This window comes from Sinocyclocheilus rhinocerous, unplaced genomic scaffold, assembly GCF_001515625.1.
Source record: "Sinocyclocheilus rhinocerous isolate Xijiao unplaced genomic scaffold, SAMN03320098_v1.1 scaffold53, whole genome shotgun sequence".
In the NCBI taxonomy this organism is placed as follows: Eukaryota; Metazoa; Chordata; class Actinopteri; order Cypriniformes; family Cyprinidae; genus Sinocyclocheilus; species Sinocyclocheilus rhinocerous.
In genome coordinates this window covers 3027153-3038659 of record NW_015645538.1, presented here as the reverse complement: position 1 = coordinate 3038659, position 11507 = coordinate 3027153, and the positions used below count along the sequence as shown (strand labels likewise).

General features: G+C 35.2%; 1 protein-coding gene across 4 annotated transcripts in view; it reads right to left on the bottom strand.

The window, feature by feature from the left end:
- epha10 (EPH receptor A10) overlaps positions 1-11507 on the bottom strand; it is a 109742-nt gene that overhangs the window by 47345 nt on the left and 50890 nt on the right. For all 4 annotated transcript variants that reach the window (XM_016509914.1, XM_016509915.1, XM_016509916.1 and 1 more), the window contains exon 3: positions 6104-6451. In XM_016509914.1, the coding sequence (XP_016365400.1) occupies positions 6104-6451 (348 nt within the window). The remainder of the gene's footprint in view (positions 1-6103; positions 6452-11507) is intronic.

Below are 11507 nucleotides of genomic sequence, written 5' to 3'. Positions count from 1 at the left end.
GGATGGGATAAATGCAGAGCACTAATTCCGAGTATGGGTCACCATACTTGGCCACATGTCACGTCACTTTTCACTTTTTCACTTTTCACTTTTCAATATTACAGCGAGAATAAAAGTTACTCCTTCTTTCTTTGTGTGAACATTTGGGCGGCGTTATGCATATCTTCCCACATAGTGAGGTAGATATGTGGGGGCGTGTTCGAACGAGCCGTTTTAGGTAGGTGTGGCTAACTCTTAACTTTTATAAAGAATATCTCTTTGGATTTGAGACTTTAGTCTTTGCAACTTTACAGATCTTCTTTATGCACCAAGAGCTTGTAACACTCTAAAGAGAAAGGAAAAAATGAAATATATTTAATTTCAAAATAATATAGTATAGGGATAATTCAGTGGATAGCTGTATATAGAACCTTTTTTAATTTGTTAATTTTCTCTTTTTATTTGGAACTTGATGGGCACTAACAGTGATTCTCAACTGATTTTTGACACTGGTTTGGTTGTTAATTTTTTACATTACACATAAGGATAGTTGGGTAAGGGATAGGGATAGTTCACCCGAAAATGAAAATATGTCATCATGTTACTCATGTCGTGAAACCTGTATGAAATAAAATATGATATTGTGAAGAAAGTTTCAATTGTTTATCTTTTATACAATGACACACAATGGGGTCCAAAGCAATACTGGACACCACTTTTCATTTTTGCATCCCTTGAAGTATCCCTTCAAATGGTGACCCAACACAGTACCAGAACTGTTTAGCATATAAAACTAAACAATGAGCTTGAAAAATGTTGGTAAGCAAAGTTTCAGTTCACATTATGGACAAAAAGTACAATGGAAGTCAATGGTAACCAAAACAGTTTGGTTTAATCTAAATATCTTTTTTTGTGTTCCACAGAAAAAAATTAAGTCACACAAGTTTGAAACCACATGAATAAATGATGCCAGAATTGTCATTTTTTAGTGGACTATCCCTTTAAACTCATGAAATGCATTAATATTGCTATGAACCACATTTTACAGCTGATTACAAATATTTACTAAAAGCACAATATGTAAGTTTTCGCCGCTGGAGGGCGCGTATTCAAAACAAACAAAGAAACAAAGGCATAGTTTGATGACGCCGTGACTGAGTGTGGAATCATGGGAGTTGTCGTCTTCATCCCCACAGCCGATGCAATTCGACGGGACTCGGGCAGAAATCATGTTCATGGTTGAGCTAATGATTTATTAACGTTGTAGAATGAAGCAGGGTGAGGCTGGAAGCCGTCGAAGAGAAACTATGCCGCTGAACGAGCGTGACACACGGCTCGAAAGCAGCGGAGCTTCTATTATGCCACAGTCGACCGTTTCCGCTCCTTCCGGTCGTGCGTATGTGGGGTAAAGCAGCGCTGTTTTATCATACTAGATCCGTTTGAAAGTTCTGTTACAATGCTACTCTGTGTGGTCGTCACCGGTCTATTAAAACTCACAACATATTAAAGTGTCTTTGGTGTTTCCATGTTTTCTACAAAACAAAACCGGAAATCGAGGGGTTATGACGTCATTGGCAGGCGACACAATGACACTATAGACACGGCTTGTGTCACTAGTTAAAATTGCTTATTTCTCTAGATTTAAACATTCTTCGAAACATTTGTAATAATGTAAGTACACAAGTCGGCAAAATATATAACACTGTTCTAGTGGTTTTTGGATATTTTAATAAAAAAATCATACATATTGTGCCTTTAAATGTAATTTTGACATTTCAGGGAATTAAAATGTCTTCCCCTATTCAAGTAGATAGGAGCAGTACTTGCATGCCATTTACCTACATAGAAAACATATGTCCGGGGGCTTTACTAAGATGGCTGCCGAGTGACCCGATTTGGTCACTGCAAACTGCTCTCAAAATGATCAGCATGCTTATATTTCATTTGTACAGAGAGTTCAACAAAGGGCCAATAAACACAGAACATGCACATTCAACACAAGCATGGCACTGATCTCAGCCTCTAGTCAGTTAAACTCCTTTGTGTTGGCTTGCAATCGCACCGACTCTAATCACAGAGCTCAAACACACAGCTGCCTCTGAGACTGTACATCACAATAAAGTAATAGCACTTCCTCTGAGAGCTCCAGTTAACCTTGAGCCTGTGCTGGGTAAGGGAGAGAATAATGGTGTGTTTATTGAGAATGGAACAGGAGAAGAGAGCAAAATTAAGTTAGAATATGCAACACACATAAAAATTAAAGACTTGTGTTATTGGCTACCCCACACGACTTCAAGCACACAAAGATGAAAACACAAAGGAATATGATTTATACCTGAGACCCAGGTCCAAATTTAACATACAAACCAAGTGCCAAATGCAATTTAAAATCTGGCTTTGGTGAGTAGATAACAAAATATTTGCCAGTGTCATAGCAAATGAAAATAAATAATAATAATAATAAAATAATAAATTATAAATATAGTAATTAAACAATAAAACAATTAATTATTACATAATAAATGATTATATCTATTATATATTTAAAGAATATTAATACTTTTATTCAGAAAGGACCAATTAAATTACCAAAAGGTGACAGTAAAGACATTTCTTCTCAAAGATTCTTTATGATTTCTTTGTTCTTTCAAATTTTCTATTCATCAAAAGATCCTGAAAAAACAAAACATATATATCCTAATATATCCTGGAAAAAAATCTATATAAACTGCTTCATGGCTGGCAAATGTTCTCAATTCACTTGCTTTGGCAGGTGTGAAAAAAAAGTTAATTTGGACTCTGCCTGAAGGGCAAAGGAGAGAAAGAAAGAGAAATAGACTACTGAAAAGGTGTGAGAGACAAGAAAGAGTAATTTTTGGCTGAGAAAAAGCAATTGTGTTGGGAAGAGTATCAAATAATGAAAGGCGCAGGAGTCGAGTGCCAAATAAACGCTCTGCAATTTACTCTTAATGGAAAGCAAAATCTGAGAGTGTATAAGTCTTGATGAAAGAGATCTCCTCCATTAATAAACATGCGGCTCCTGCACTGCTTATTTCAGCTTTTGTGTTCGGGCACTCTGAGATCATTGAAGGATCTGAGCAAGCAGTAATGTGAGTGCGAGTCTGTGTGACTCTGTACAGTATGTGTGTGTGGCTCAGTGGGTCTGTGTTAATTTGGGTGTTGTGTAAAGGGAGTTAATATCAGCTGTAGAGGCATTTGACGACACAGGTGAGGGTCTAATACTCCAAGTGATTTCTGAAGTGTGTAACCGGGCATTTACATAATATTGCATACAATGTATGTACAGTATGCGTGTATAACTCTTTAGAACTGACCTCTCACACAAACACACACCAGCTGTTCACTAAGCCCTGCTTGACTCCAGATGCTGCTCTTATACAACTTCATTTTGTAATTGGTCAGCACTAAAAATGGAGTGTGCGCTCATGGGTCGACATGCACAAACGCACGTCTGTGTTTTTTACCACGGTGGGCACTTTCCATTCCATTATTATCAGTTATGCTGATATTACATTGTGCTAAAGGTATTTTCTAGCTCCTAAACAAACCCTCACATGAGCCTTTCTGCATTAAGACATTATTTTCTATGTTAATAAGCCATTTACCTCATGAAGGCTGTTGGCTGGAGGTAATGTGAGGTTTTACTATCCTTATGGTGACATTTACTGTAGGCTCCACAAAATAAGCAAAACCTATTTACAGATACACACACATACCTGTACAGGAACACAAAACTAGGTGCATTCTAGCTGTAAAACTATGTTTTTGACATAGTATGACTCTAAAAATGGACAATAGTCTTACGTTATGCAGGTATGATTATGTTACATTAGTAATTTCTCAGTAATTAATTAATAACATTAGTAATTTCTGTTATGAGCCCACAAAACAAACAAAAAATTAAAAAAATTAAATGGCAAATATATTTTGAAATCATTTGGTCACAAAAAGTCTAAAAAGTCAAAAAAGCTATTATTATTATTATTATTATTATTATTATTATGACATCATTCATTTCTGTTATGAGCACAATTCTGGTCTTTTACTTACCCATAAACTTAGCTGTTTACTGAATTCTGTGACTAGCAAAGGGGTCTTTGAGAATTACACTGCATTCAGACACCAATTTCTCTTTATTTTGGTATAAAACAGCAGAAAAATGGCAATTTCACCTGAAAGAAATGACTATAATCTCCAATTATGTGCAGAACATTTAGTCTTCAACTTAAAAAAAAAAGTGGACATAAACTGCTAGCAGCGGATTTGTAATTGTGTAGTTTCTGTTGTTCAGCACTAAGCCTCAATAAATTGTCCATCTCAACTAACGGTAAAAACATGTAAATGTTTTGTGTATTTTTTTTTTTGATAATACTCATGTGTACCATTATATATCCACTAACCCAAAATAATAATAAAAAAACAATAATAATAAAAATAGCACTAACACTGACCACTGCTGCCGATCTCATTAAAGAGGACAGGAACGTCGTTTAATCCCACATGGTATGGAAAGACATCAACGACACGAGGATGCAATGAAACTGAGAAGCACTAAGATGAATAAGCTGCTTTGTCACAACCTCATTTGGCTCAAAAAGGAACTATTTCACTCAAATCAAATGGAGATGAGTGAAAACATCTGCTGCAGTATTACTGAGAGGACAGCGTCCTCAAATACGGTCTCTGCCAACATCAGGAGCAAGACAACCACTAAAAGACAAAAAAAACCATGCAAACCAGCATTCACCATCCACATTACACTGACTAATGCAAAAGCTGTAATGTGGGATCATATGACATCAGACATCAGACATATAAAGAGAAAAAAAGCAGCGCTATCTTGTGTTTTACAGAACTGCCTCTTGCTAAACAGGCTTTATCCTAGGCCTGGGCGATAAAACAGTATCAATATTTATCGACGGTACAACTTCTTCGATAACAATATAAAAAATGATCGATATAGTGCACGATATAGGCACGTGCTATGAGTGACGCAGACAGCACACACAAACACTCACACATGCTAAGGTTAATTTAAAAATACAGTGGTTAAATAAAAAAAAAATTCTATTGCTCTTTTTAAAAAAGGTTATAAAAAATGTCAATAATTATCGATACCGAACGATATGAAACATTATATCGTTGATACATTTTTTAGCTATATCGCCCAGCCCTACTTTATCCTCATAAAAAAAGTGAACTTTGACTCACTGAGGCACTTTATTTGGAAATACAGGGAAAGATACTAGGTAGGGGTGCAACAGTACACATATTTATACCGAAAATTCTTTAACGAAATCTGTACCGAACAAATACAGCATTGTTTTAACCACTGCACGAGTGGATCTTCATTGGAAACTTCCAATGAACTACTAGTTCTACTACTAGTTTTAACGTGAAATAAACATGAATGAATGACATCAAAACAAAATTTCACATAGCATTTAATTTACCTCAGGCAAGTCAAAGTCCACAGCTCTTTGGATTGCTAGAGAAATTAAGTCTAGAGAAGAGCATTTTGCGAAATATTAGATTTTGTACTCATTATATTTTACTTTACCTGTTAGTGATGTCTTAATTATTTAATGTATGTTTAAATCAATTTGGTATGAAACAAGTTATGACAGCCACTGTGTAAATTAATATATTTCAACAACAAATATACATTTTATAATTTAGAAGTTCATTTAAAAACTGCATTTGCAGTTTACATATTTGCATACAATTTTTTAAGTTAAGTGCTGATTATTATGTTTAAAAATAAATAGTAATTAAATTTACATTTGGGCTCTGTTGTTAATTGTAACCTTATAGTAATGGAAAAGGGCTGCATATAGTTTAGATCATAAGCTGAGGTAGATTTTCATCCCTATAGAAAATTTTAATTATAATTGAATTTATTCAAAGAAAGAGCAATTTGTTCAGTAAACCACTGTTTAATTAAAAAAAGCAATTTTATGTTTCGTTTTTCCTCCCTGCTTTACCGAAACCATACTGAACTGTGGTGTCAAAACCGAGGTACGTACCGAACCATCATGTTTATGTACCGTTACACCCCTAATACGAAGTAAACACAAGTTTCAATATTTTATGAAGAATGTACCTGGAAGGCTGGTGGAGATGTTGACCTGCGTGTAGAACCTTTTGTTGGGGAGTAACTCTGAGACGCCGTTCCGGGCCTCCACGCTGAAGGAGTAGTTGGAGTTGGGCAGCAGGTTGACTACGGTGACTGTGCACTCCGTCAGGCCGCTCTGCTGTGGTACGAAGCCCACGCTGGCTCCGCAGGGTTCACACTGCACCTGCGGGGCCCGCGGGGGGCCGACGCATCGCCGGCAGCCTATGCTGTAGGTGAGATCCCCTCGGCCGCCTGAGTCATTCGGAGTGGCCCACTCCAGAATGAGCGTAGACTGTTTGAGGGTGTAGACCAGATCTCGAGGCGGAGAGGGGGGGCCTGTGTGTAAAAATAAATAAATTAATTAAGTTTGTAATGCTTGATTAAAACAAAAAGTACCGAAGTGTTCAGTACCACCACCACTACCAAAAAAAATTAAATCTTAAGCATTAAATAAATGTCATCTGAACATACTCTAATTAACATGATGATAATTACCCCTCAAAGAACTGTAATTCTTTTTAATAATTTAACCCAATTAGCTACAACTGGGTAAAGCTGAACGGAGCTTGAAATGAACTCAGGCCATGGAAGACAGTCAAAGAGAGATCATTGAGTATTGAGGGCATTGGCAAAGACAAACACAGTTCTCATGCACTAGCAAAAACTCCATTCATACAAATACAGAGAGAGGAAAAGCCGTTTCATGTAAATGTGCCAACATGTAATTTGACTGAATCTGTGGCAGCAGAATTAAAATGAAAAAGCAAAGTGTTTTCATTTTGTAATCACTTGGCGACATTTAAAACAAGAGGTTTTAATGTTGTTGTTGCAGTTAAAGGTATAGTTCACCCAAAAATGCAAATTCTATCATTAATCACTCAACCTCATGTCGTTCCAAAACTGTAAGATCTTTCATCTTCAGAACACAAATTACACGACACAGAATAGAAGAAATTGTTGAATAAAGTCATTATTTTTGTTTTCTTTGCACACAAAAAGTATTCTCGTAGCTTCATAAAATTACGGTTGAACCACTGATGTCACATTTTATTTATTTACAACTATTTTAACAATGTCTTTACTACCTTTCTGGGCCTTGAATGGGGTAGTTGCGTTGCTGTCTATGGAGGGTCAGCAATCTCTCAGATTTCATCAAAAATATCTTAATTTGTGTTCTGAAGATGAACAAAGGTCTTATGGGTTTGGAACGACATGAGGGTGAGTAATGAAGGACAGAATTTGCAATTTTGGGGTGAACTATCCCTTTAATACTACTACTACTACTACTACTACTACTAATAATAATAATAATAATGATGCATGTATTTTTCCATTATTACTGTTATTATTAACCCGCTTGACTAAAAGCATAAAACAAGGTAAAATACAAAATTAACATATGTATTTGAGATTAATTATATCTTAAAACTGGCAAAACTTTGTAAAAAAGTTAATTTACTTTGAAATGTGATTAAAATAAATTAAAACAATTGCTTAATAATTCACACAAATATTTTGGCCACTATCATAATGTAGGACTGTCTGCTTCTCTTGAATTTAAATTAGGGCTGTGCAATATATCGAAATTATCGAAATATCGCAAATGTACATATCGCAATATGCATATCGCTACAGCTTGCAATATTTGGGGCCATGAACAAAAGACAGAGAAAATCACTCACTGCTCTTACCTAAATAACTTTTGTAGCTTAAATAAGAATCAGAGCATATTGAATTCATAGAGTAAATACTAAGCAGTGTTGTATTTTTCCTTTTTATTATTCAGTTCCTAAACTCATGTTAAAATGATTACACTAATGTTAAAATGACATTTTTATGTAATGCTAGAGTAAAACACTACCGTTCACTTTCAGAAGTTGTTGTAGGGGTGCTTTCTTATTAGAATCAGAATCAGAATGAGCTTTATTCACCACTTAAGTGTGCGCAAACAAGGAATTTGTTGTGGTTTTACAGGAACTCTTGGTACATACATACATACAAATAACCATATATATATGACACAAGATAGTTATAGAAGTTCACAGAACTGACTCAGCAACAGCTGAGTAAAACTTTCATCTGAGCATGTGGCACTTTAAGCATTATCGTATCGCATATCGAATATTGCATTATTTAATGAGTTATCGCATATCGCATTTTTTTTTCAATATTGCACAGCCCCAATTTAAATACAAAGAATTTCTCCATTTCCACTCAGTGCAGACGAGATTTAGATTTAAAAAGCACATACAATTTACACAGTAACACTGAAAAAAAATAAACCTTAGAAATTCAACTTGAACACAGCAGTACCAATAACTGTGTTTTTCAGATTTTAAAATGGGTTTTGTGATAGCCTATAAAAAGCATTTGATTTCATGGTAAGATCATGGACCTTAAAGCGGCTGTAGAACTGAATGGCTTGCTGCAAAGGCATTCACAACTACTTCCCCCAGAAGCTGCAACTGATTTATGGTGAATCATGTGGGCAAAATGAATGAGAGCCTCTTATCTAATAGAGAGAGTGATAAAAGAGGGGCAGGGAGGAGGAGAGAGATCAGATGTGTTAATTGCTGCTGTCCTGTAGAGCGTGACTGTTCTGTTGACTCGGGGAGGAGCAGGTCGAGGCTGGAGCCTTGCGCCTCTAATGCCGTTTGTCAGACAAGAATCTGTCAGCAGCAGGAAGCCATTTAAATGTCACCAGGGCTTTAAGCTGCCCATCATCAGCTCAGGCCAAGAGCACTACAGGTGCCTCCCGCTGCCCTCAAACACACACACACACTGCGCTGATGGACTCAATATGCTGCAAGGAGCTTGTTTTTCATTTTTTGACAAGATGGTCTTTCTGCAAACTGGTCATCTCAAAAATAAATAAATAAAATGTGTATTGAAACATCACTTGAAACCATCTTTATTTACATTCATCCTCCGTCAAATAGTAATCCACAATAAATTTCAACAAACAAAACAAAACAACTTTATCTGACCCATTATCTATGAATACTTCTAAAATGGCTAATAAATATTTAAAAACAAAACTAGTGAAATAAGACGCATAATATAATATAACACAATATAACATAATCTGATATGATATATTATAGTTAAGACTAATATAAAATGTAATAATAATAACAATTATTATGTCTTAACTATATTTAATCTCGATATATTTATACTTCCATTTAAAAACGAAGACTTATGTGGATCAATTTCAATTAATACTACTCACTACATAACTTACTAAAATGAATAATAAATATTAATACAACAAGATATAATAAACAAATCTAATAGGCTAATAAACAAATAAAATAAAAACACAAAATTAAATAATAATAATAACAATTATTATGTCTTAACTATATTTAATCTCAATATATTTATACTTCCATTTAAAAACAAAGACTTATGTGGATCAATTTCAATGAATACTACTCACTACATAACTTACTAAAATGAATAATAAATATGAATACAACAAGATCTAATAAACAAATCTTATAGGCTAATAAACAAATAAAAAACACAAAATTAAATAATAATAATAATAATAAATACAATTATTGTATTATATTAAATAATTCTTAAAATATTCTTAAATTATATTATATTACCTTACATTACATTACATTATATTACTTTACATTACAAGTCTGCTTGTGATATCTTTCTTTTAACTAAATGTCACTTCCAATAAATGCCACCAAAGGAATTTGAATTAATCTGAATTAATTGTGGGAACCAAGAATAGGTATAAAACATTATAATAAAAAGTGGTTCATAACTACTCAGCATTCCTGAGGACCTGATTGTTCTCTCATACATGCATTTATTAAGTTTAAATTTTGAGATCTAGGCTTTTGAAAAAGAGTCTCTTGTCTGATAAATGCTACAGATGATAATGAAATTGTAACGCAAATGCTCACGCATGAGTGAGTGTGTGTGTATGGAATAATTTAGATGTGTGCAAGAAGCATAAATTTTTAAAGGCTCTGAAGGCTTATGTAACGGGGTCCACGTGTGGCCATGAGCGTTGGGGAACAGCTGCAGTCAGGATACATCCGCCACAAGACAGGACACACACACACACAGCAGTGCTTTTTCACTTATGTAGCACATACACTAGGGTACAGACACACACACACCTACACACAGGCACATTACCAAAACAGAGCAGCATGCAAAATACACATAGAAAAGTAATGCAATCCATATCATGTCTCTCCTCCTTTCAATTCTTTGTCTTCAGTCATTTACAGTCATAATAGACATTTTTCTTTCTCTCTCTCTCTCTCTCTCTCTCTCTCTCTCTCTCTCTCTCTCTCACACACACACACACACACACACAATAATAAACTGGTGGCATCTGCTCATAAGAGTGACTGTAGAATCGATACTATAATTAACACGATCACACAGTCTTTCTCTCCCTCATAAAACAGCAGCCTAATCAATTCAGTAATTAATGGTGTAAATAAAAGTCATAAGCACTCAGAGACTCATTCAGCCCAGAATAAAGGGCTGATCACACAAGAATTGAAAGGTTAAGTGTGTGATTTCTGTGCCACCAGAGCCACTAAACAGAATAGCAAAAAATAACAATTGTTTTGGAAATGGTTTTCACTACCACATCTGCCATTGGTAAGCAAACAAATAGCTAAGGGTTGAGCTAATGCTGCTGTGTCAGGCTTTTTGGAGCACTCTCCAGTGACACCAACCTATGAATGGTTTATAGTTGGCTAACAATTCACATAAAGCCAGGAAAGAAAACATTTCAAAATTGAAAAAAATTAAACACATTATATATGGTCACACTTTAGTTTGGGGACCAATTCTCACTATTAATCTCTCTCTCTCTCTCTCTCTCTCTCTCTCACACACACACACACACACAATAATAAACTGGTGGCATCTGCTCATAAGAGTGACTGTAGAATCGATACTATAATTAACACGATCACACAGTCTTTCTCTCCCTCATAAAACAGCAGCCTAATCAATTCAGTAATTAATGGTGTAAATAAAAGTCATAAGCACTCAGAGACTCATTCAGCCCAGAATAAAGGGCTGATCACACAAGAATTGAAAGGTTAAGTGTGTGATTTCTGTGCCACCAGAGCCACTAAACAGAATAGCAAAAAATAACAATTGTTTTGGAAATGGTTTTCACTACCACATCTGCCATTGGCAAGCAAACAAATAGCTAAGGGTTGAGCTAATGCTGCTGTGTCAGGCTTTTTGGAGCACTCTCCAATGACACCAACCTATGAATGGTTTATAGTTGGCTAACAATTCACATAAAGCCAGGAAAGAAAACATTTCAAAATTGAAAAAAATTAAACACATTATATATGGTCACACTTTAGTTTGGGGACCAATTCTCACTATT